Source organism: Calypte anna, chromosome 8 (assembly GCF_003957555.1).
Source record: "Calypte anna isolate BGI_N300 chromosome 8, bCalAnn1_v1.p, whole genome shotgun sequence".
Lineage (NCBI taxonomy): Eukaryota > Metazoa > Chordata > Aves > Apodiformes > Trochilidae > Calypte > Calypte anna.
The window spans coordinates 19,455,924-19,483,304 of record NC_044254.1 but is presented as its reverse complement, the minus strand read 5'-3'; the positions used below and the strand labels follow the sequence as shown (position 1 = coordinate 19,483,304).

General features: G+C 37.1%; 1 protein-coding gene across 1 annotated transcript in view; it reads left to right on the top strand.

Annotated features, from left to right (window-relative positions):
- ST6GALNAC3 (ST6 N-acetylgalactosaminide alpha-2,6-sialyltransferase 3) overlaps positions 1-27,381 on the top strand; it is a 114,901-nt gene that overhangs the window by 19,545 nt on the left and 67,975 nt on the right. Inside the window, exon 3 of the mRNA XM_030455370.1 lies at positions 24,884-25,293. Within this exon, the coding sequence (XP_030311230.1) occupies positions 24,884-25,293 (410 nt within the window). The remainder of the gene's footprint in view (positions 1-24,883; positions 25,294-27,381) is intronic.

The following is a 27,381-nucleotide window of genomic DNA, read 5'->3' as shown; positions in this document are numbered from 1 at the left end:
TTTCATTTTGCTCTCTCCACAAACTCAATTGTTTTTCTTCCCTTTTCTAAGATTTAACCTGAAATAAAAAACTGTTATCATGGTGACAAGATATGAATGGAGGCGCCTACATTATGAATCAAACCATTGAGACATCATCTTTCAAGGACCATTTATACATTTTTCCAGAACCAGTAGTTCTTGATGCACAGGGACTTCTTTTTCTCCTTGAAGGAAATTAATTTTAGGAGAGTAATGGAACAAAAGAAGCATAGTAGAATGTTTCTAAGGCAGAAAATAAGCTGCAAGTGACCGTTTATTTGCACTTAGTACTTAATAAGTATTTTAATTTTCCACTGAAAATGTCTTTAGTTGCCTCTTTTTCCTTTTATTGTGTAGCATTCAGGAGTATTGCATTAAAAAAAATCTCTAAGGGAGTGAAAGGCTTTCACAAGTAACAGTGAAAATAGATGGCTAGCTCTGAAACTGTATTTACTTTTTTATTGCAGTTTTTGTATTAACTTAACCACTTTTACAAAGTTTTATGTTCTTATAAAGCTCTCTCTTTTAGAAACTGTATGGAAATCATTTGACAATGAATTATGCTATAGCATAGCCTAAAATTATTGTTTTATCTCATATTGAAATATATTTTTAAGACCTGGGTTAGTACAGGCTCTGACAGTCTTGGAATCCATGTAAATTATAGAAGCTTTTCAATCCTTCGGCATTTTGATCTCCATATCTGAATTTTGTGACCGATTTTTCAGTTTTATAGTTAAGGATTTGTGGAGTCACATTTTCATGTAACATCTCCTGCTCACATGAATTTAAAATCAGAAACATGGAGAACACAGATAAGCAGATGAAAATTTGTAGGGATGACATGTGGAGACAAAGGATGTGCAAAGCTCAGTACTTATCCAGAACTCACAAAATTGATTTCTGCTACATTTAGGCTTCTTCAATAAGTTATTCTTGCAGTGTCCAAATACTTTTACCTTACATTGTTTAAAACTTGGTATCTCAGGTAGACAAGTAGCATTTAAGTTCTTGTTTACAGTCAGAAATGATCCCTGTGAGATCTTTCTTTCCCTCTGATACTTGTTTAGCAAAACACTTCAGCTCATGGTTAGCACCAGAGATATTTAACAAGAGCCCCATCCAAAACCAGATAAAGACATTGATTTTTTATGTGTTTTGGAGTGGGTCCCAAAGCATGGAAGCACATTCTAAATTCTGTATTGGCTGAATTACCTCCAGTTTGTAATAGATACAATTTTAAAGGGAAATAGTCAATGATTGTGCACTGAAGCTGAACAACATTTATATTACATGAACATATTACCTCAATTCTCTTTCTTTCATTTCTATCTTTTTTCTGGTTTTTGGTTGTTTGTTTAGTTTGTTTGTTTTTAAAAAATTATTCTACCACAAAAAAACCCCTATGATTTAATTTCTTTTCTCCTATATTTTTCTTCTTCAATAAACTTCCTTCTTGGAAACAGTAGTGTTCAGGCTCTTTACTAAAGTATTTCCAATGTAACCCTACTCTCTGACAATTCCAAAAAATGAAATCAACTGAATCTGAAACTGAAAGTGGAATCAACTGAAAATATACTGAACAGGTAGCTTAGTGTACAACATCATCACCTCCATATCCTTTCCTAGCTCTGACTTTTATACTGTTAATTCCTTCCTTTTATGATTAAATTTATATGATTTTTACTACCATTCCATCTTGAGAGCTCACACTTCTCCATACCATTCTTTCTGAACCCCTCTGTTAACCAGTGGTTTAGTCTATCAAAATGAACCTGGCTATGCCTGGCCTTCACTTATTTTGATACCTGAGTTAATTCCCCAGAACATGAACTGATCCCTAGATAAATTGAAAGATAAAAAAACCCCAAAGAAACCAAATAAAAACAAGCAAACAAAAAAAGGAATTAATCTGTATAAACTCTTTCTCCTCATTCTTCATTGTTATGATGTAATTATCTATACTGTGGTACAAAGATCGTACATTTGAGCGTTTGGCAATATAATACTTTACAAGTGTTTTTCAGTGATTGTATAGAGCTTACTGATATTTTGTCCTAAACCTGTGATCATCCAACTCAGATCAGCTCCATTTGACCTGAATCTTCCTCTCTGGCTTTCTGTACAATCACAGCTTACTGCTTTCTATTGTTTGCACAAAACAGGCAATAAGATACATTTAGCAAAATCTGTAATACTTTACACAGACTTTTAAAAATCTACGTGCTATTTGCATATCTATGGATATGTATTGGTGATCATTCATAGGAGCTACATATAGGACTGAAAATTACCCTACTATGTTGTCAGAAAGGCCCACTGGCTGGTATAGCATGTTGCAGTTTATTTGTTTCTCCTTAGCAGAAAATTTGTACTATCCTTTTCTGGTTTTATGTTTGACTTCTGTTAGTTTCCCTGATTTTCTTTATAATTGCAACAAATGTTATAAAAAAAGCTTAAGTGGTTCTAGTGGCACCCATATGGCATGACACATTCTCTACACTAAACCTTGAAATGTTCCTTTTATAGACATTCCTGTTTTCTTCTCTATGGGAAGATTTATAACCTGCTCTGTGTTCTGTCTTTCTCAGTGCCATTCTTTCCCACTTTAGAAATCAATCTGTTGGATGAAGCAATACCAAGTAATTTTTTTGAGATCCCCAAAAATACAACCACCCTTACACCTCTTTCTTTGCTGGACAGTCAGAGGATTTCTGGCAGGTTTTTTTTAACACTCAGCCTTCCTTTTTAGGAAAAAAAAAGAGTTCTTGTGACTGATCTTTCCTGTAAATATAGCTTAGTTGGTGTTCATCAAGCTATTTGCCTTTGGTTTTGAAAACTCTAGAAATATCTGGTCCAATCTCTCTCCTCAAAGCAGAGGCAGCTAGAACAGGTTCAAGGCTTTGGTGTGTCCATGGTTGGAGACTCCACAGCCTTTCTGGAAAAACTGTTCCAGTGCTCTATCACCCTCACAATATAAAAGTTTTTATATGTTTGAACAAAATTCCCTTCATTTCTGTCCATTCCCACTGTATCTTGTCTCTGTGTACCACTGAGAAGAGTCTGATTCCACCTTTTCAGCTCCCACCCACCCAAGTCAGGTATTTTTGCCAGGTACTCAAACAGGCTGAAGTCTTGGTCTTACCATTAAAAGTTGTCAATTCAGATTTGCTGCTGTGGTCCAGGATCCCCAAGGTATATATTGTTAGCTGGCTTTTAGACTTTGGCTCCATATGGACTTAGCTATTCCTGTTTACCTTTTGTCTTGTTATGATTCTGTTCCCCTTTCTTCCTTCTCTCATCTGTCTGTGGAGTCTCCCCAAAGAAGAGAGCAAGTGTTTACACAGCACAAACAAAGCTATATAAAAGTGAATGTTGTTCAAAGGGCAGTGTTCTGGGGTCTGAACAGCAGCCCACTCCAGGAACAGTGCTATTTTTTAGAACAGGCCCCATTCAGAAGAAAGTGCTACTTAGGGTGACATTATCAGGCTTAGGGAGTACAAGTTATATGCCATTTCTTGTGTGTTTGCCCCAAGACTAGAAAACTTTCTGTTTCTTTGAGAAATAGCTTGGTATCTATTGGAAGTAGCTCTGATGGCCACACCAGCTATTTAAAATTGAAGAAATGGATATAGTTGGCAGAGTTCAGAATCCTAAATTTTTAAATTCACCCACAGACAAACTCAGACTTTTCCTCTCTGTGCTGTTTATTGCCTCTTCTCAGGGCTTGTTTCATTACCCTCCTACTTACCCTTCATCTGTCCTCTTACACACCCATTTAGCAATACTACCTCTTTGTAACAAAGGCCTTTTAAACAATTTGATCTTGGTTTAAAGGGTATCTGTTTTCAGTATTATTTCTCCCATATCTTGCTTTTGTGGAACAGAACTGGTATTTTTTGTGCTTAGCAACACAGCCAAAAGTAAAGAGTAAAATTATAAACCAGAAGCAATATCCTAGCACAGCAGTTTTTCAGCAAAAACTTGTGCTGGCTCTACCTTTGTTCAGCTCTGAGAGTGCTTATAGATCACAGGGCAGGTTTCTTATTTCCACCACTGGGGTAAATGGTTTACTCAAGTTTATGCCAGCATTAAAAGAGAATTAGGTCCTCTGTTCCTTTTCCCTGAAATGAAATTGGGTGAATTAGTGACTTGTACAATGTTGGGATTTTTAATTTATTTTAATTGCCACTAGTATAAATTTAGCTCTTTCTGGCCATGTGAGTAATCCTTCTGAAACAATAAGTAAATAAGTAGAATAGTAGTCCAAAGGCTACATTTTAGAGAAAATCTCAGTGTTGAGCAGAGTGACCTTGTTGTGCTATTACATTTATATTTACAAGTGTGAAGTTAGAGACAGCACAAAAAAATCTTAGGAATCTGGCTCTCACATCCCAGTGCCAATAATTAAGGCACAATCTGTCTTTCCCAACTCTGTTTTGCCTTATCACCTTTTCTTCCTATTGAGGAAGAGCCCCTCTGCTGAATGGCCGTGTGTAAGTAGTTCTGTTCCCTGTGAGCTCAGTGTGACAGCAGTACCTGCCTCCTGTACAGCAAATGGAGCAGACAGACTGATCTCTGCCAAAGAGCTGCTCAGTACTTCAACTGATTTACATGTGTTGAGGCCAGTCTGCAGTTAACTGGACAAGTTCAGCTGTAGTCATAGATTTGAGCATCTCTTGCAGTAGAATATCTACGTGTGTTTCCTCAAGTGATGGGGTTTTTTGGCAGTAAGTGAAATGTCACTTATTCAAAATGCGTCTCTGATGCAGGGGCATCAGAGATTACACACACTAGACTTACGTTTTGTCAAGTGTTACTGCCATTGGCACCCCCTTATCTGTTTTTTTCAAATGAAGCTGTCTCCTGGTTAGCATGTGAGTTTGGAAGAGCTTGAAACCAAGCAACACATGAAATGCAGCTGTAATAAATGTTTTATCACTCAGTATGTGCAGTCACTTACTAGTGCTTTTAAAGCATTCTTAACTATATTTTTCTTGAATAAATTACTCAAATCCAGTAGCCACAAGCTAGCAGTTTTTTACTGTAGATCACATATGCTTGCTCTGAAGTAAAAAATGTACGGCTGCCCTCATGGAAGAATTCCACCAAGGGAATTTAGAGTACAGCAGGCTTAGGTTCTGTTTTCAGAGACTTTCTGCAGAAGGTTCCTTCAAGGCTTCAGTGTCCTTGAGCAATTTGTAGCATCTGATTCATTTTCCTCTTGCAGCTATATGTGAGGATGATGCTGACAATATGGCAAAGATTTTGGAAAAGCAGCAGTGATGAAGCTCTGATCAGAAATATCTGAAAATGCATACCCTCACACTGACTTTAAAACAATTTTTTTTTTCAGATAGAAATTCTTAGACTTCAAATATGCATTTAACACCATAGTCAGTGTAGATATATATAATTTTCCATATATAATGTACACAGGCAGTTTTTGAAAAGTAACTCATACAAAATATAATTTAAACAACCTTGAAATCAAAGTCTAATTGCTTATCATTTGGCTGAGCTTATACTAGAACAAAATTTGACATCTTTACTCATTATGAGGGGCACTTTATTCCACAATTACTCCCATTCTTTCTGCTGAAAAAAAAAATAGCAAGTGTAGAGCTATCATAAACTAAGAAGAACTACAGCTTTTCCTCAAAGACAGCTTTATATCTACAGTTGTCAGGATGCAGAGGTTTGCTAGAACTACTTCAGTAATGCTTGAATAGATTTTGAGGGAAAAAAGGTTGACAGAAACACTTCTGTTGCATTTGAGCAGGATTTCAGCAGAAATCTTAAAAGGTGATGTGCTAGTGAATACTTCCATTTCAGTTTCTTTTTACTATAGATTGAATTTGAAAGTCAATAGCTCATGAAAGTGTTCTAAAACAACCATTAATATTTACCAAAATATTCTTGACCTTCTTAAAAGTAGGAAGTTGTTGCTATGGCTGCTGCTATGTTATGGAGACCCAATTTTGTTTAACTTTTACTCATTTTTCCATCTGGGGATTAGGATTTGACAAACTGCAAGTTGCTTTACTGTCCACGGGTTACACCAATACATGTACATGCACACACATCCACCCAGCTGCCTTTTTGGTAAAGGTTCCCTGCATAGCTGTTTTTCCATGTAGTGCAGAGCACAGGGCTGAGCTGCAGACTCTTACAGTGCAGCACAGAGTTCCACCCTTTCTTTAGCATCATTCAAGAGGGCTAAATTGTGAAGTTTTGTATGTATATAAGCCTACTGAAACTCACTTAATCACAGCAAATAGTGCAAGAAAGGACCTCAGGAGTTACCTACTTTGTAATTGTGCCCCTGGTGACATTGTTTATAGCTGTGTTTTAGTGCAGCACTTGTTAGAAAGCTGCTTAAAGTCTAACAAAAATCTCTTTTGCTGCCACCCTGCTTATGTAGAACAGATGTGGAGAATCCTTTGCAGCACGTATTACATATTGATACATTTACCGTACCTCCTCCATTTTCTCTTTCCTGCTCTAACCCAGTTCTTCCATTGCTGGTTAAGTTTTCTGGGGCATGGATTATTCTTTATTGCTTTTTCTGGCCTTTCAGCAGCTGATCCAAATCTGGGCTGAAGTGAAATGCCCAAACTGAAGTAACTATCATTGCTTCTGAATAGAGTGAAAAGATAATTTCAAAACCCTTTATGTATGTCTCAGGATTATGTTTGCTTTTTTACATACTAAAAACTGTCTTGATGATTCTCCTACCTCTGAGCAGACATTTGTGACTTGTAGCTCAGGAGATGACTGTCATTATCAGTGATGGTTCCTTTGCTTTAGAAAGTTAATGCATCAATTAAATTAGCTAAATGTTTATATTGCTGTCATCTGGCCAGCAGAATGGATGTAACTTCCCTGGAATAGAAATCTGTAGAAATCAAAGGTCATGCTCAGAATAAGATTATAGCATCATAATCTCATTATTTGAATTGGAAGGGGGAGGCATTAGGACTAAAAAGAGAGAAACAGAGTGAAGTATACACTAAAACTGATATTTCTCACAGAGCAAATGCAAAAGGAAGAAATCAGAGGAGACGTGCCTGATTTGAACATCAAAACAGTGAAAATAGCATTTCATTTCTATTTTTATTTCAAAACACATCTGAGAAGAGGAATAATGTAGATGGAGACAAAAAGAGACTTCTGAGTGCTTTTCTTTTCAAAATTTGTCCTAGTGAGAGACGAATGGCAGGGGATTTTATGCCCCAACCAGCACTTACAAGTGCTTTTGCTTTTTCAGCACCATCCTGAGACTGTGAAAGGGAGAGGAAGAAACAGAAAAGGTGCCCTGACACATCGCTTCTAAGTGATTTCTATCCCACAAGTATACAAAAGACTGATAGAAGATTTCTTTCATTGGATATTTATTTTGTTCTGTGACTTGGCAGAAATGAAGTAGGAAGATGAAGGGAAGCTCTAGTGAATTTTTATTTCCCAAGGTCAGGAGAACAAAACTCAGTTTTTCTTCTATTTTCCAGTTTGCTTTTATGTTGTTTTTGTGTTTTGGGTTAGGTTGTCTTTCTTTTTTTTTTTTTTCCTTTCATTTTTTTCTTTTCTGATAGAGATGCAATATGTTTTTTATGAGGAGCTAAGGTAAAAGAGACTTATTTTCCCCTTGCTGCGAAATAGAAGTGGCAGTGGAAAAAATACAAGGATGAGGTCTCATTCAGCATAGAACAAAACTCTGTGAGCTTATAATTGAAATAAAAATAATGCAATGGTGTAATAAAAAGAACAACTGCTCTAAAGTATTTTGCAGCATTAGAACCTTAAACTTGCTGTGGGACAAGCCAAAAGCATTTTGCAGAGACAGAGTACCCTTAGAGTTGAACTCAAACCTGAAGGTAACTGCATATTAGAAATATCCCCAATCCTGAAGAATATTTTTCTTCATTCACTTCTTTTAAAAGGGTTGTTTGCTGTGTTCTAGAAGGTGACCTAACCTTCCAACTCCTCCAAAATGCAGGGGCTGTCATTGTACAATGCAATTACACTGTAGCTCTGCCTTTTCAAAACCACAAATCATTCCTTCTTGAATCAGGAAAAAAAATTACTTACTATTACCAGCCTTTTCATTTCATGTTCAGGCAATAAAATTTTGGTACCTCTGTGCAATAGATGCATTGCCTTTTATATTCCTAGGGCAATCACTCCAGACAGCCCTCACTAAATATTTTGCCTGCCAGAAATCTTCAGAAATTAAACTTCTGTTGAGTTGCTTTCCAGGTGATGCCAGGCCATTCTTTCACTGCAGTCAAGATTAGGAGCAGTTGCTCTCTGCTCTGGGTTTCTCCCTACATCACAGTTGAAAATTCAGCTCTGTTTTCCTGACTGCTCTGCTATACTATAAGATAGGAATAATAAAAGTAATGAAATAAAGAAGAGTGTCCTAAAGGTGCAAACATATACAAGTGTCTTTGTTGAGCAGTCAAATTCTGGTGTTCATGTAAAAAATGCAGCAAGAGTGAAATTCAGGTTGACATATTTACAGAGATAAACATGTTTTCCTTGGACACCAAGATCGAACTAGATGTCTCATACATCAAGTGATGTAGCAAGCAATCCACTTTGCACCTTGACTGCTTTTGTAGGACTTGGAAATGTCTGTGGACCTGCGTTCCTGAGCTCCCATAACAGCAGGTCTTTTGTGTTCACATGTCAGCTGATGCTCTTTGGATAATGCTCCAAATATGAATCCATAATGACATCAGAGGCTCAGAACATTCATAATCTGCTCTATCAAAAACAAACAAAAAAACCAAACCAAACAAAACAAAACAAAAAAAAAAACCAAAACCAAAACACCCAGATCCAGACTTTCAAATCAAGTAATAACAGAAGGCATCTCAAAGTGATGTATTAAAAGTAACTATTGACCCCAACAAAAAGACTTTTCATTTGAGAATTCTGAATGTCTTGGCATCACAGGGAAGTTAATCCTGCAAGTTAGCTGGTAACGTGAGAGAAAATGAAAAGGTAGAACAAATTATTAGTTTTTAGTTGGTGGAAGGAAGACAGAAACAAGATCCAAAAGGAACTTTGAGAGCCCTTCTCTGGTCTCGTCTGCTGGATTCAATTTTTTTACTCTTCTTTCTGGATGCTGATTTTGCACCGATACCACAGGAAGGTCTTCAACTGGGCATCATCTGGACCTTCAACTACCAAAGAATCTAAAAATCTAAAATCAAAAATCAATCTAAAAAAGAAAGACACCCTGAAAGTCTAGGGATGAAAGGATGCTAAGGACTGGGGATTTTAAAGGTTTTAGATTTTTGATTTATCACCTAAAGTTCACCTAAATTTCTTTTCAGATTTGGTCACAGATACATCAACATTTGTAGGATGCAAAGGTAATGTTCATGAGATCATGGAGGTCATCTGCAAAGCTCATCTTGGCACTCAAGTGCAAACCAAAATGCTATTCAGCTCTCACCTGAGATCCCTTATTCCCTACAAAAAAACCTGAAGCCCCTATCCCAACACCAGGAGAAAGTGGCTGCTAACAAAGACCCTGAAATTTTTAACCAGTAGTCTCACATTTGCATGATGAATACAAGCCAAAGAGCTCTTGTTTGTGGAACAGTATTAAATACCTGACTAGCTTTAGTTGTGAGGGTGATAGGAAGGATAACTGTCTCATTTGGAATGGCATGCTAGAGAAAATTATTGTTATGTTTTATGTATTTGTCATTGTGGGGTTCCTGTTCCAAAGTATATAGCTAATTCTAGTAAATTAGGGAATCCCAAATCAAATTGTCTCAGTTATAAAGAGAGACAGTTTAGAAGGCTGGAGTCATTAGAGGAAAAGGATTCTTCATTTCAGTTATGGAACTTAATTTCTTTTCACTGCCTTCCCTCCTTTGCCTCTATAAAATATTGATGTAGATTATAATTTCTGACAGTGATGTTGATTGTAGCTTGTAAGTAGTATCCAACAGTTGAAACAGATGGTGTCGTATTGTGATGGAGCCTATCACATAGTGACAAGGTTGGAAGGTACAGCTGAAAGAATGTATAATGTGGTATAAATGAGATTCTTGAGTCTGAACACTCTTGAAATTAGAAAGTTCAGATCTGAACACAAACTCCTCAGCATCATGCCAGTTCTGAATTTCAGCAGTGATTGTTCATTTTGGGGAGACTGAGCAAGTGTTTGATCATAGAGATAGGGGTGAGAAGGAAACCTTTCCTCAGAAATGTAGCAGAGTATCAAGCAAGCACATGGATTTTCATCTTGCCAGAAGATGAAGGCTTTGTCTCATGTTGCTTCACAGCAGAACCTACCTTTCCTATTTTGGAGTGCTTTCCATCCTTGTCAATAATGATGACTGCTATGAGACAGCTGTGGTCACACTGTGAATTCTGATTGATCATCCATGCAAGATAGGGAAACAGCCCTGCAAATCTTTAATCATTGCCCTTAAGTAGAGCATGAGGCACTAAATTCGAGGTTACTTGCAAAGGTTTTTATAATCCTGCACTGGGACTGGATTTCTCTTTAACAAAAGTTGTAGAGTATTTGAAAACTGCGGAAACTTTTTATTCATCTCTGTGCCCTGTTAGTTTGGTGTTTTTTCATAAACCTTTTCTTCAAAGCAGGTTTGTTTTTTTTTTTCTCTTGAAGGTTTTACAGCTGCTGATAGTGTTCAAAATAGCTCTGTGGGATCTGAACACTTTTGGCAGCAAAATAAAGCACAGCATTAACTGTTTTGTTTCAACAGTAGAATGGGGAATATATTAATAATTTTGGAAAATAAATTATTGCATAAACAGGACACTGGAATTAATTTGTGAGGTGGGTTGGTTATCTCCCTGGTTATTATTTTTATTTGAAATGCTTGTGTGTGGACGTAAACAGAAATGTGTCTAATAGTTAGTATATCTTGGTTACCCAAATAGCATGTAACCCAACCCATGCCAAATGGTTTGTGGGTAAAATGATGTCCTGGGAATATCAAGGCCCAGCAAGATAATAACCATGCTCTTTTCATTTAACTTATTAATCAACATGTAAGAGGAAGAAATGGTTTGTGTCTGGTCAGGTATACATACACAGCCAGATGCTTTGCCCTTTCCAAATGTACTTTGAACAAGAACGAAACCATGCTACTTGTTTTGCCCATTAGATAGCATTATCTCTGTGGAATACCAATTCATATCTCCTTGTGCCGTGTGTGGTTCTCACATATGGGATTTTAATAACCTTCATGCTGTGCTATGAATTCATAAACAGGGCTGATAGAGGAAAAGCACCACAGGACTTTATTTTTTCATTATTGCTTTTTTGAAAAACAGGGTCTGCAGGATTTTTGCAAGGATCTTGTGAGGAAGCCAGCAATGTTTTTGCTGCTACAGTGGGGTTATTCCAGGGGGAGGGGATAAGTGCAGTATTCACTTGTGATACTCTTTCTCAGAATTTTCATCATCCTACATTTCATGGCCACTATAATTCTGCTGTAGTGTAGTTGGAGCTGATTGTATGGAAGTATTCCCCAGTTTTTTAGAATGTCTATTTGATTGCAACATACCTCTGCTCCTCTCTGTCCCAGCCTGTGAAACTGCAGCTTACTTCTCAGTGGTCACTATGTGACAGCAGTCCTGGCTTGGGTTTCGGAAAAGATTGATTCACTCTTGATTAGTGGGTTATTTTTTTCTTTCTTTTTACCCCTCTTCTAATCCATTAGAGTCCCTTAGAGCTGTCACTTCTGCATCTCAAATGTGTCCTAGCACTTGTGAATGCGCCACTGTTAGTAGAACTGTAAGTAGTAACAAAGAACTCACAGTATCAGTCGACAGGCATGAGGTGTATGAATTGCTTGTACCACCTGGAATTAGTTGGTAATAGGCCTTAGAAAGAAGGCTTATGAAGAAGGCTCCATTAAAGTTTATCCTCTACAAATACACTATGAAGTAATGAACCTGAAATATTTGAAAAAGCCATTTTAGCAGCCCTAGAGGTAGTTCATAAGTGCCAGAAAAGAAATTACAGTGTGTTGCCTGCCCATGCTCTGTGTCACACTGGCTGGAGCACACTTTGATCTTAGGTCGGCCTGGATTCCAGTTTGTAACTATGCCTAATGATGTTTTCCTTGGGAATAAGATTCATAAGGTGTAGATTCTGTGCAGGACTGTGATGTGATATGACATGCACATCAAACTTACTATCACCCATTGGGGTGGTGAGACACTGGAACAAGTTGCCCACAGAGATGTTGGAAGCCCCATCCCTGGAAGTTTTTAAGGCTCAGGGCTCTGAGCAACCTGATCTAGTGGGAGGTGTCCCTGCCCATGGCAGAGGGGTTTGAACTAGATGATCTTAAAGGTCCCTTCAAACACTGAAAATTCTATGATTCTATGACTTTCATTTTAGGATTTTTTTTCTCTCTCCTGTTGCATTTTTTATATGATTTTGTGTGTGATGGGCAGCAAAAAGAACCAAGAATGGAAAGTAAAAAGAATTATTAAACTTCAGTATTTTTTACTTTTTAATTTTTTTCCTACTGATGAATTGTCCTTACTATTAAAAATGTGAGGTTTTTTAACATTTTTTGTGAGTTATTTAAAAATGTGAAAACCTCTGGAGGTCACCTCATCTGACAACTTCTAAAAATGAGACCAACAGCAAGGTTAGGTCAGGTCTGTGCCCTGTCAAGCTTTGGAAATCTCCAGGGATGTAGAATCCAGAATCTTCTGGGTACCTCTTCCAAACCTAAGTACCCTCTGTTATGCAAGTGAAATTGCTATAAAAAGGACTATTTTTATTTTTTTTTAATGAGACATGTGTAGCCCTCCAGTATTCCTTCCTCAGGTCACCCCCCACGGTCCTTTTTAACTATAATAAACACTGTGTATGTCTGTGACCATGTATGATAGGATGGCTGAACATGCACCCACACACATTTTTCTTCACACTGCATCTATAACTCTGCAGTAGTATGAGTCAGAGAGGAGGAGATGCCAAAGCTCCCACATTTACTTTGTAAATATTTTCTTATAATGAAACTAATATATCATCTAAACTCTCCATATATACCTCTCTTGCTCCTTTTGGTTTGGTAATACAGATATATATATATATACACACATTTATATATGTTTTTTTTAAAGACACTAAGCAGACAAAAGAACATAAAGCTAACATGGCTTTATAAAATTTTTCCTGTAGATACTCCTAATGGAAATGAAGAAATGCAGTCTGTTTCCATGCAAGCCAAGGTTCATTGCTGCCCTCTGGGCTTTTTCCTCAACATCAGCTGTAACCTGATGGCATTTCTTTTGTATTATTATAGCATAATCATTTGATGACTTAAGTGGAGGTTTTGTTTTTGATTTTTTCCTTAGCTGCATACTCTAATCACTCAGACTTTTTTTTGTGTGGTGGTGAGGTTGAACTTAGCCTCTTCAGTTCCCAATGTATGGCTGTGAGATGCTGGTAGCTAGAGGATGAAACAGAGTCTGTAGAAGGCAGCAGCATTATTTGGGAAGGAGGATATAAGGAGGAACACAACCTGCTTGGTATAGAAGGCAGTTGTCAGTTTTCCATTACCTTCCACTTCCTAGGCCATCAGTTGACATGTAATTCACTCTATTCATAAGAGCCAGAACTTATTTTGTCATAACCATGGCAGTCATTGCTGCATCAGTTGGAGTTATTGCTGTAGCAGCTGATGAGCTTTGGTGTTGACTTTTAAGATTGTTTTTCAAGTTTTCAAACAGTAAAGAACCTGCTGTCATTACAGTCATTGGAAACATAAGAAATCACTAGTTTCATTACAGCTAATGTTGTGTTTTGGTTTTTTTAAAGAAAAAAAGCCATAAACCTATACAAACCCTGTGCACTTACAAGCAGGGTTGGAATACAAAATTTAGGAACTGGCTTAATGTATTTGATACTGGAAAGAGCAGAAGCTAACATGGCCTCCTAGGTATCCATCCCAGGAATATACTTGGGTGCTCAGGGGAATAGTTTCATTAGTCACCAGGTGTGTCCAGATTGCACAAAACATCTGTATGCACATGAAGATATAAAGAAGGAAGATAGTTATCTAGCTTTGTGAGTGGATAACTGCCATCAAGAAAAGACCATGCAGCTTTTCCATAGGTGGAAGCAGAACTGTAGCTCGGAGGCCTCTGCTGCTACCCAGGCAAAGGAACAGCACCATCATCTTTGTAATTACACAGAACATTTTTTTACAAGCTATTTAATTTATTGTTCCATGTCTAAATTTATTCTGCAGAGCAGAGTATGTCCTGTTGAGCCCAGCCCTGCACAGATTTTCATCCCAAGATGGATGAGGGCTGTATCCCTTGCCACTGAGCAGGGTTTGTTTACAGATGAAACCTTTTCCATCAGTGAAGAGAGAAAGTCATGGCTCCAGTGATGTCAGTGGCAGTTTTGCTTTTGACTGTAATGGGGACTATGAACGCACCATAGATTTTCCTGTAAAGCCAGCATATAGGTGCATTTCAGTGGTATTCTCCTCCTTAAGATGTGTGAAGGAATAAAACTTACTTTATCTCTTAAAAATTTAAATTATAGGTAGAAAGGCTATATGATTACAACTACCCATTTTGGAGGTAGTGTTTATATCTTGCAACTATATCATTGTCAGGCTAGACTATAGAGTGGAGAAAAGATTGATAGGGTTTATTATTTTCAATTTTTAATAAGATTTTGGTTTGCAATTGCTTCTGGCATGCTTCACCTAGTAGCTTTCCACCTCATTTGTGCTTGTGTGTTATTCAGAACCTCCTCAGGCCTTGGTCTTGTTCTGAGCTCCATTGCAATTATGCAGTTGCCTGCACAAGGCCCTGTTGACTTCTCTAAGATTTCGCAGAAGCCACTATGCTCAGGAGCTTTTCTTCAGCAAAGGCTTTTAAGTAAGGGGGATATTGGGCTGCTGCAGGATGTGATAGTAGCAGAAGATACATCATCAAGCTCCATGAGGAAGGAGAACCAATCTGGAATGATCTTTGAATTATTTACAAATCATTTAACCCAGTAGTTTCCACTTGAGAACACTTAAAAATTTATTGCAGGTAATGTTAGTCCATGATACAAACTAGTGCCTGCAATCAAATCTGCACTGATTAAAATTTGGTTAGTGGACATTTGCACTGAGGCAGTGATGTAAAAGCAACCAGTGGAGAGTATATATACCATGATTTTTTTCACCTGAAACAGACCTTTACCTTCAGAGTTTTTAAATATGCAGCTATGCTTCAACAGCTTGCACTAATGACTTAAACCACCTTAAAATAAATCTTCCTAATTATTTAAGCAGAACTATCCAATGCAGTTTAAATTTCTGTTGTAATGCCCCGTGCAATAGTGTTTGAAAGTTTAGACATATGAAAAATGGGGATATAATTTTGTATCTTTCTGTAACTGAGGTGATTTAAATATTCTAAAAGAAAAGATATTTAGAACAATTTAATTTTTGGAGTAGGGCCTTGTAAGTGAACTTTTAACCTAAAATAACATTTTTATAGGAGATTTTAGTCATTTGTGAAGCTGACACTCAAAAAGTGGTACAGCAAATATTCCCAGTATACCAATGCAGGGAAAAGAAATTAATGTGGCCAGAAGCAAGTGTGTCTTCTCTTTTAGATAAGGCGTCCTGCAATTAAAAACACTGGCCTCAGAAAGCTTTTCAGGATTATTCTGTCAAATGAAGAGTATTACTGGTTTTAATGCTATTGTAATGAGCCTTATTGTTATTCCTGGCATGGGTTTTTTGTTTTGTTTTGTTTTGTTGTTGTGGGTTTTTTTGTTTGGTTGGTTGGTTGTTTTTTTTTCAGAAAACCAGATAATTAGCATTTTAGCTTATCACCTTCCTGCCATGTATACAAATAATTTGATAGATAGACCACCAAGAGAGACAAAATTAAGTAATAGGTCTAGACAGCATGGAACTGAAATCAATTAGAAGTTAAATTTCCAGCCAGTTAGGTGGATTTTAATGGGAAAAAGAAGGGAGAACATAAGGTATTTTCTCTGGCAATTTTGCCTGCTTACCTCAATATTCTTTCCTCATATCCCAAATATATTGACCTGAAATAAGATGTGAACATCATAGGAGAACTACCATAGTTTATTTGGGAGTGTAATTTTCTCAGATATATTTAGATTAGAGGCCTAACAGGCATTCCTGCATCTGTGTTTCAGCCAAATAAGTTCCTTGATAATGGCCCGTGATTAATGATGACTGCTAATAATAGGAGGTTATTAGAGAAAGCAAACTTGGAACAAATCTGCTGTATACATTATATACTTTACCGCCATCTGTGGGTATTTATGATAAATACAAATTAAAGCCAGTGGTTACAAAGGAGCCAATACTTCACATATTTGACAAAGAATTCCTTAGACATAGTCTTCTAGATGGCAACTTCACCGTGAGGAATTCTCATTAATCTTTTTGCATAGATACTTAGTGTTATGTGCAAAATATAAACAGCTTTTTTGGAGAGACCTTTTGGCCTTGTAGGCTGTCATTGTAAAAATCCACACTGTAAAGAACGATTCTGTATTATATGATACCTGTTCTCTACTGCCAGATGTGGTACTGGATGTGAGAAACTGTTGTAGTCCACTTGTACTGTGATTCAATCACTAATCAGTCCATGTGCTAAGAGTGTGTTCCTGCTCTTATGTCTTCTTGAGTTGTGACATTTTACCTCCTTGTGACTTGTCTTGTTTGCCAAGCAAATATACCTGTATAGAGAAGGAATAAATTTTATCTTCCTTATTGCTGCATACAAAAAAACCAGAAAGAAAATGCAATATAAACAGAGAATTGTGGAAGATAAAGTAAACCTAAATATTATTATACCAATAACTTGCTGGATCAAGTGACAATGTTTTCTGCTGGTAGCAAATATACTGCTGCAAATACAGTTTTCCAGTAGAGCAACAAAAGGGATGCCACAGTTAATATCAGCTGCTTGAGTTGTTTTTGGAATTGTTTATGAAGCTTGATGGACAATATCTGGTTTAAATTGTGTTTCTCCAGCAACTTTTGTGCACAAAATTCAAGTCATGATGGACTAATGAGGACTTGACCAATGTGGCACATGTTAAGATAAATCATTTATTGGATTCAGCATTCAGCAAACATCATTTGGCTGTAAGAATTCCTGGCTTATGAACAGTTACAAGGCCAGGATATTTCAAAGGCTCTGTACCTGGAGATGAGTGATAGATGGAGTGTCACAAATATTCTACTTATTTATCACTATCAGCTAAACCACTGGGATGAAGTTAGAGGTACTCTAGAACTAATGTATTTTGTTTGGTTTTCCTTTTTGAGCAACTGGGATTTTTTTTTTCATAGGCTGCTTTTCAGAGTGAATGTTATTTTAGTGCCTCCCTGTGAACTTGCTGTACAAGGTGTGCCTGATGGAGTTTGCCTCCCTCCCACAATAATTAGATATTCAGTCCTCAACTGTGTTTGCTATGAAGATTTCCAAGTATGTTCTTGGGCATATTTTTATCCTGATATTTTATATGGCAAAGAAGATTCTACTTTTCTCCCCCAATTCTACTCTTCTCCCCCAATTCAGAGGTGTTAATTATGTGGATCTAGAATTGTAGACATCTGTATATCTCCAGATGTCAGTTTTGAGTTACCTACAAGCTGTAGTACTCTGTGTTGAAGTGAATGTGTCTGTTTCCATCTGTTTTCTGCTTGGGGAGTCACAGTTCAAAGGAAAAACCTATTCTCTATGCCTAATACTGAGTTGTTTGATTGACATATCTTATAGAGCTTTCTTCACATCAGTTAGTTTATACCTTAAGAAACATCTTCCTGTGTTTTGTTTCTTCTCTTTTGCTAGTTTTCATTCCCAAACATCATGGTTTATCTTATAATGGATATTTATTAGTATTTTACTTTTCCTTAAATCTCACGTCCATCTTTTAAACAGAAATATATATTCCTCCTTTTTCTAGCCTGTTTCAGATTTTCTCTGAAATATTTTTTATACTCCCTTCTCTTTTGGCATTTGTTCCCTTGTTCCATTTGTTTCCTGATTCTATTTGTTTCCTTCTCTTTTTGTCACATATTCATTCAAATTATTAAGAGCACATCCCTTCTGCACTCAAACTTTGGGAGAGGACAATTTACCAACCACCCGAGATGCAAAAGCAGGGTGGGTCCTCACATATCTATCAGGCGATTCCTTTGGGCAAAACTTTCTTCACCTGCCACTTTCCCAGTGCTCAGAGTCTCACAGGGCTGCTGAGCATCCCCTCCCTCCAGTGCTCTGCCCCTGCTGGGTCTTTCTGCTGTACCTGCAACTCAGAATCTGGCAACTTCCTTCCCTCATTACCCCTCCATGTGAACACAGTAATTTCTCCTGTTCCTTATTTACTCTTTGCCACCTTTCTATTTTTTGAGTCTTTTTTTTTTTTTTTTTAGTCAAGCTAGCAGGAATCTTTCAATAGTTTATTAGTTCAGAAGAAAATACCAGTGTATGCTTATTTAAAAAGTGTCAGTTTCAATGAAGTTTCAGCTGGAAATCAGGAAGAAAAGAAAAAATGAGGACTGTTCTGTTAATGTGAACTACTATTCTATAAGCTATTCATAACACAGAAGAATTTTCAATAAGAGGAGCATTTAAACTCTAGTTTAGAAAACTATTTATATATCTTTTTAAAAATAGAAAGTTAAAATATTTTGATCAAGCTGGTCCTATTTCTACTCCAATTTTATTTTATGGAATTAACAAAAGGGGTATTATCTATGAATTCTCTGGTTCTGCTTTATATTAGATCACAGGAAAATACATAAGAAGACCTGTTTTCTTCTTTATGTGTTAAATACTTGTCTCTGTTGCTGCCCAGAGTTTTCTCACATGTACTTGAGGTATTTATTTTTCAGCTCTCAGTATGAGATGCACTTGATTTTTGCCTTGTCTCAAATCTGCCTATGTTGTTCCCAACAGTAGCAGCAAAACCAAGAACATTCTGGTGAGCATTTGCTCTTTTTTATCTTGAAAGAGATTTGGATATGTGTTGTTATTTTTTTTTCTTTGTTGGTTGGTTTTTTTTGTGTGTTGGTTTTTGGTGGGTTTTTTTCTTTCCATGAGAAATAAAGCTAAAATGTTACAAAATTACACTTTCCAATTGAAAGTTTGGATGGTGCCAGAAATTCTGGCATGGAAGTTTCAACCTCTGCCCAAAGTCCAACCTGTTCTGTCCCTGTTCTGTCTCTGTAACACTGACAAAGAAATCCCCATAATACCTGTTCAAGCAAAGGGCTGACACTGCCCTTTTGAGAAGCCCTTTTAACATGAGCTGAAAAATCAAAGAATAGCAGTTCTGTAACAACTGGGTCAGTGTATACAGAAATAATTTCAGTGATGGTTATTTATTTAGTCTCTCACTGCAAGATTAGCACCATTATGTGGCTCCCCTTCCAGTTCATTCAGTTTAAATAAGAAGTTCCTGCTAGCACATACAGATCAGTGACAGTCACCTAAATTAAATATCTCAGGCTCTTCAGTCTCAGGAACAGCCTTATAAAGAGACAGGTCATATGCTGTTTATTTGGAAATGGGATTCATGTTGACATAAGACTTATTTCAAAATAACTCCAAAATGTTAAAAACTTTATGAAATCTTAACATTAAATTTTATGAAGACAGAGATGCTTGCTGGGATATGATGCCAGGAGCTAGGACCAAAATCAGCTGCTAAAATTAAAAAAAAACATGACATTGGCACAGGAAGGAAGGGGATAGAATGACAGACTCAGTTTAATCAGACCTGTGTTTCCATCATTTTTATTTTTATTGCTTGATGTTAGTTACATAATGTGATTTACATACAGTGCTTAATACTGCTGTATTAAATCTATAGCTCTTGGTGGGTGAACAAACAAACATTATCTTTCCTCAAATGTGGTAAATTTTGTCTTGGAGAAGTCTAGAAAGTTCTTCCTTCCAGTCAGAGGTCTGAAGAAAGTGAGTAAATGTAGATAAAACTGGTTTGGGTAATCATCACTGAAACACAGGAAAAATTAAAATACTTTTTTTTTTTTTTTGCTTGTAAAGTAGAGAAAAGCAATAAAAACAGTGCCAGACGGTTAATGCCTCTCTTGAACCTTTCTTTTCAAAGACCTCAAATGAACATCAAGAAGAATAAAGGCAAAACCTATTCCCTATTGGCATCATTATAAATGTTGTATCCTCTAAAACTCTAAAGACATCCAAGAAGGATAGAAGAATAAATGGCACTAAAATAAAGAAAGTGTCTCTGGAGCTTTGTTCAATCGGCTTTGTTAGAATTCACTCAAATAGGATGATTATAAGAAAAGATCTCATTTGTTTCAACATTAAAGGAGCAAATTATTATGTGGCGAGCTGCTAATAATTGCCTCATTATGTAGTGAATGGGCATTGTGTCTAATTTACAAAATTACAATCATATTGTTAAAGTAACAATTGGGAAAGTTTAATCTGAATTTCCTAACTATCTTTATGATTAGTTGTGGGATTCACAGAGTGAAGCAGAGTTGCTGGTTGGAGTGAGATCTCCAGTGCACCACCAAGCTATAGAGCTAAGAAGTCACAAGAGAAATTCAGCTTTTCATTAGTGTAAATTACATCTGTGTAGGTCTGGAGATTGAGTTAGTCCAAGGAAAGAGTGGATCTGGGAGGCTTTGCTTAAGTGGGAGCTTGGCACGTGACTGGTCTGTCAAGATTTTTTGTTGGTCTCTGGTGATGTGCTGAAGTTTTTGCCATGAGTTTGAGGTTCCAGACTGGGACTTGTGCAGGCCTATGGGTCTGTTTAGGTAGTTGGTGATCCAGGATCTGTGCCATTGGAAACCCCCCCTGTACAAATGGTTCTGTAGCTGGAATTTCAGTCTCTGTAGAAACATTTAAAACTATGGGGGAGTTGTTTCAAATTGGAAAGAAACAAATTTTCCAAGTACCAAAATCCTCTGTGGAACAGAATCATGTTTTGTGACCTACTTTTATTAGATTTGCTTGTGACCTTTTCTAATTCTGTCTGTTTTTGTTATTTAATGATTTGACCTTTGATTCTGTGAAGTTACTTCAGTGCTAAATTCAGAGATTTAATAACTAGGACTGGTTGATAAGTGACCTTTATTACACAGCTATTTCTCTTTGCTAGAGAAATGGCACTGTTTTGCAAGTTCTAATTCACAGTTTTAATTATCTCTTTTATTGTCTGTAAGCTTGCACAGGAAATGGAAAGGTCAGACATTTCATTTTCTTTACTGATTAAAATATATAAGTGCTCCTCAACAGTTACAATGTATCATTCAGGGAAAAGATGAGACAATTTGTCAGAATCAAGCCCAGCTGCTCTGCAGAGAACTTCTGTGTCCTTCTCTCAGCAACAAAATGAGTAATTTTCTAGAAGCAATAATAGCTCAGTCCTCCATGGTGTGTAGAGGTGACGTATGTGTCTAACTACATGAAAAGATACATATATCTACAATGCAAATGGATTAAGATCTCGTGAAAGGTAAAATTACACCCATAATTGATGTTCTTGGTCCATAGCATAAACAGTAACCACACAGATCTCAGTATGTTCTTGCCATTTTTTATCCCATTGCTGATGGAACATCTCTGCAGATGAGAGGGTATCCTGGACTTCCCAGACCCATTTTTGGTTTCTCTGATAAGGCTGCTGCTGACAATCTGGTGTTTATCTGCTCTCCTGGCATCTGTGATGTAGATACCTGTAAAAAGTTACTGTAATTGCAAACCAGATCACCAAAGAACCTTATTTTTTTTTAATTCTCTAATTCTGCATGTAAGAATTGTGTCTCTACTTCTATTCCCTTTTACTGCAGAAAATATAGCAAGTTAAATGGAAAAGCAATACGGACACATTTCTCACACAGGTTATGGCTGTCATGGGCAGCCTTACAGCCAAAAATCTGCATATGGGAAAAGGGTCTGAGGGATATATGACTCCAGGATATGGGATGAGGGGAACAGCAGCAAATCACTCCAGCTCCTTAAGGGTCATAGGAAACTTTCGGTTGTGTCCTAATTCAGTAACAGAAGTAGTAGCCACAGCTACCAGGTTCTTCCCCATTCTGACACTTAGGCACCCAGATCCCTGTGTCTGAAGAGATTCTGTGTAATCCACATGGCAGAAGAGCTAAATTTAAGCAGCCTTAAAATGGTGGGACAGCCACACCTGAGCTAGTCTGAAGTAGAAAACTGGAATGTCATGGTAAATGGGGAAAATAAGAGAGCTGATGTGTGGACTACTGGAACTGCCCCTTTTGTCTGTGATACTTATGAACCAACAGTGCAAGCTGACGGTCTGTCCCCATATGGGGGCTCAATGGATGAATTATGGGTGTCTGTCATATGCTGAGGAAGATACAAAGCAAAAAGGTACTGAAGTGGGTGGATGGTTCTGGAGTCAGTGTGATGTCTATCATGGGTGTCAGTCAGTATCCTAACTCTCCCTAGGATCTCTGGTGGGAAATATGCATATTAGGACTTGTAAAATTTCTCAACATTATAAAAAATATTTATTTTGAAATGGGGTTGGAAGGATTTAAGCCTGTGCCTCTGTTGAAGAAGAGCAGATTATATGCTGACCTGGGGCAGCCATTTAATATTATGAAAGCTCTTTATAAATTGGAACATGATAAATGAATTACAAAACAAAACAAAACAAAAAAAAAGCCAAAAAAACCAAAAGAAAAAAAAAGAGAGAGCTAGAAAACTGGGGGATGCAATTGCAGGAGTGAGTGTACTCAGCTTATTCAAGCATAACAGTTACATCCAGTGAGTAGAAAATGTGCAGTGCATTTCTAACTAAGGTCAGAATATCAAACAATTTCAGATTTACAAGAGGGGCTCCATTTTAATGGAGAAGGAAGAATATTGTAAAAAACCCCAAACAAACAAAATAAACCAAACCAACAACAAAGAAAAAAAATGACAAAAAAACGCACCCTACAACACTGAGGTTGAGACAAATTTAAATGGGGAATAGATCCTTGACCAACCCGGCTTTTCCCATCTAGTAGTTTCATATTCAACATTTGTCAGTTTGAAAGTTCACCCTGAAAACTATAAATTAATCTACTGGGATTTTAACAGTTCACTTCATGTTAAGATGTGAGTTATGCTTATGGATTTGTTTAGGTCACCCAGCCATGTCCTCATAATGTATCTCAGAGAGGATTTCTGTAACTAAGCGGCAAACAGAAAGACTGTTGTGTTCAGCTGCATCTCCTGGGATTTCATCCCTGCTGTCAGAGAGCTGAGCAGGACAGCTCTCTAAAACTACAACAGCTATAAAAAAATGGATGGTGTTCTGTAGAGGAAACATTGCTGATGTTTTGCATGGGGTCAGGGATCTTTAATGCCTGAGGAAGCACTCACATGGAGAAACCAAACCAATCACATTAGGGAAATTAGACCTTTGCAAGTGTGAGATTTATTGCAGAAGTCTGGCAGGATGAACCTTAGTTCAGTGCAATATTTGTTCACCCCAAAGATGAGATATTTTAACTGTTACAGTTTGGCTTTCTTCAGATGTTTATCTCTTGTTTTTATATTATGCACCGTTATCAAAGAAATCTGATGTGTTTTTAGCCACCATGTCCTAAGGTTATAATGGTCAAATGTAGCCAGGTTATTCATATGTGTCAGCTAAACAAGATGTGATTTTGAAGGTCAATAATCACAAGTTTAATGAGAAAAGCAGCTAGCATTTTGTAAGGCTGAATGTCCGAAGAACATGAAGGGAATAATTCCTAACAAACATTAAACTGAAGTAATAGGCTCCCAGTTGGGAGCATGACAGAAGATCAAGTCTGTAACCATACATAAAATTGTAGATAATCTTTGACTTGGACCATCTTCTGTAGGTTTGTTTGGTTTGTTTGTTTATTTGTTTGCTTGTTTGTGTGTTTGTTCCTTAAGTGGATTCAGTTGTCATTTGATTTAGATTTCTAACCAAACTCTTCATACAACCCAATTTAAATACAGAGCATTTCCTTTTAGTCTGTTGGTACAAAAATAACAAAAAAGACATTTACTATTTTTACTCTGAAAAACGAAACACCAGATAGGTCCCTATATCTCTGTTAGACTGGTAACTGTTCCTAATGCAGAAATAGTACCCTAGAATGTACTCAGTAAATATTGTCTTTGACTTCAGTTTGGCCAGGATTAAGTCCGTAGTTCACATGTCCCCACTCCATCTGCCTTGTATTTTTCATGGGTCATAAATGTTCTCTGGAGAGAACAATGTATTCCTCTACCTACATCTCCTTTCCAAGTGCAGGATTTTCATGCTACTAGATTACTTTTTGGTTGCATCTCGTCTTTGATTTCTATCTCAAATTTGGGAACTATTCATTCAAACACATAAACGCAGTATATAGTTAAATTTCCAGCATTACTTTTTTCTCTACTTTTTCCTATTTCTGACAACACCTTGTTAAAAGAGAAAAAGGCATTGATCCAAAACCTGGTTTCTACTGCTTCTTTCTTCCATTGTTTTCTGGTAGAAAGAGCAGCATGTAGAGGAAATAAAGGAATTATAATTTTTCTAGTTGACTCTGCAAGGTGGAGATCAAAGGAGAAGATAGGAACTGCCACCTATTTTCACTAAAAAGAATTTAATTCAGAGCTTTGTTGTGGTAGGGTTTCTACTAGCTCTACCAAGTAGGGATGTTGTTTGTTTGTTTTTTTAAAAAAAAAGACCAAAGCATTACTATGAATTTGTTGGACTGTGCATATCTTTATTTCAACTGAGCTTTCAGTCTTCATTTACAGGTAAAGATTTGCTATATGTTTTTGGTTTTTTTTCTTCCAGCCTCTACAACTTGACTGCGACCTCTGTGCCATTGTTTCAAACTCAGGACAGATGGCTGGCCAGAAAGTGGGAGCTGAGATAGACAAATCCTCCTGCATCTGGAGGATGAACAATGCTCCCACAAAGGGCTTTGAGGAGGATGTTGGGAAGAGGACAACCATCAGGGTGGTCTCTCACACAAGTGTGCCTCTCCTACTCAAGAACCCTGAGTACTTCTTCAAAGAAACCAACAACACTGTTTACGTGATCTGGGGACCTTTTCGAAACATGAGGAAGGATGGGAATGGCATTGTGTACAACATGCTGAAGAAAACTGTTGACAGCTACCCAACAGCCAAAATCTATGTGACAACAGAAAAGCGCATGAGTTACTGTGACGCCGTATTTAAGAGGGAGACAGGAAAAGACAGGTAAGTCCTAAATGTGAAGAACAGTTACAGTCTTTGAAATAAAATATACGAGAAAAGTCCATGCCGGATGCCAGGCACTAAATGAGCCCCCCCGATATGTTTTTAATGGATTTTAATCGGGTTTTGACTGTTATAAGCACTTGATGAGGCAACAGTTAGGCCCCATTTACCCCACCTACACTACCTTCTGTTCTTTCCTTTTCTTCTGGCTTGAATCCCAAAAATATTGGATGAATTCCTGAAATGTTTTCAAAGCTGTGCGTTGTTTTCAGCTCAATTTACTATTGATTAAATTGACATTTTATTTGAAGAGGATAATCCCACACAAACAACATTTCCAAATGCACAACCTCAGGATAATTCTGAATGTTGTATTTTCTTCTCTGTTGAGATTCACTGTAGCTTTTCATCAAACACAAAAAAGGGCTACACATTATTTCTATTTTTTGGTGAAAATGGATTGTCAGTGATGCCATAATAGATTAAGGTTTTTACCAGAAGTATGCTGAAATTCTGTTTTCCTTGCCCAAGAAAGTGTGCTTATGCTGCTAAGTGGGGGCTGTAAGGAGATGAAGGAGTGTTTTGGCTAGCATGTACAGAGCAGAAATTGGATTTGTTGAATCAAGACCACAAATTGCACGATTTTGTAACAGAGCTGCAAAAATTCTGTGCTTTGGCATGGAAGAGCACCTGTCACATGTACTCACTGGAGCTAACTAGGAAGGAGTTTCCAGATCACTGCTGTGCATTAGTATTAATTTTTGAATTTGCACATCATGAATCTGGAGCTGTGCAGGACTATAGCAATTCTGACCACATTACAAATACTGATATTCCCAAATGTTTAACTGAGTCCTGACTTTTGACTTGGCTTTTGAAGTAGAAGAACTTGTATCAAAGTTCTTTAACTGGCTTTGTTATTAAACTGTCAAAACTTGGTTGAAGTTGACTTAATTTTTTTTTTAAATTTCTGAAACATAGAGAAGAATTTATTCCTCAACTTTTTCACCATCTGTGAAAAAAATCTGTACATATTGCTACTGCGATCTGGGAGTCAGAGGAAACTCCTAAATGTAATAAGGGTTTCAAGGTTATCATAGCTTCTTTAACTGAACAAGCTGATGAAGAGAGGCTAGTTGAGAAAATACACAAGATCCATTCCTCAGAAATTACTCCTTTACAATCCAACTCATCTGGTTTATGTATTAATTAAGTATCTTGAGTGCTCTATTGTATTGCTAAACATAAATTTGTTTGTATTTGTGACTTCCATACTAACAGTCAGGTCACAGTGACTTTACAATACTTTATCAAAACATTTATTGTGAGGCCAGACCTTAGTATATCCTATCAAAAAATATCATAATCCAATGTCTAAGTATCCTCATCTCCAGTTACAACAAATTAACATGTTACAAGGTCTAATTATTATGCAATTAACACTATACAAATCCTCTTTCCATGTCAAAGGCAGATTGAACTTTTGTTCTCCCAGTTCTTATGAACTAAGTTCTTAAGCAGTCTAATGTCTAAGCAGCCCAATTTCCTTCTCCTTAATCCATTACAATCCCAAGTTTCATATTTCCAACAGGGGCAGATTGTAAAGAATTTGCCTCATGACCCACATCCCATTGCATTTGCACATGCCTCCCTTTGACACCGTGGAAAAAAACACATGGCTTCTCACACTGGCAGTCAGGTAATATCCTTTTATCTACTGCAAGTTTCATTTTTAGTCCTACTTTTTCACATCAATACTAAGTGGCAGTTTTAACATCATTTAGTGCACTTGTCAGCCTAAAACAAGGGAAAAAAATCAGCATATCACCAACCCACACCTTATTCATCACAAGAAAACATCCTGCAGTTCCCTACTAAAACAAAGGACATCAGTTTGGAAACTGTTTCATTTTCTGTAACATCTTCAATTCACAGCAATGACAGGGAGAGTCATGAGACTCTAAGAGGTTTGTGGCATTTGTGGAAGCAGCAAAGAGAGAGCAAGAGAGATTTGTGGGTGATGAAAATAGTTTTGTGCATTGTGCCAGACTCCTATGATGCTGAGACAGACTCAGGTTGCTCAGCTAA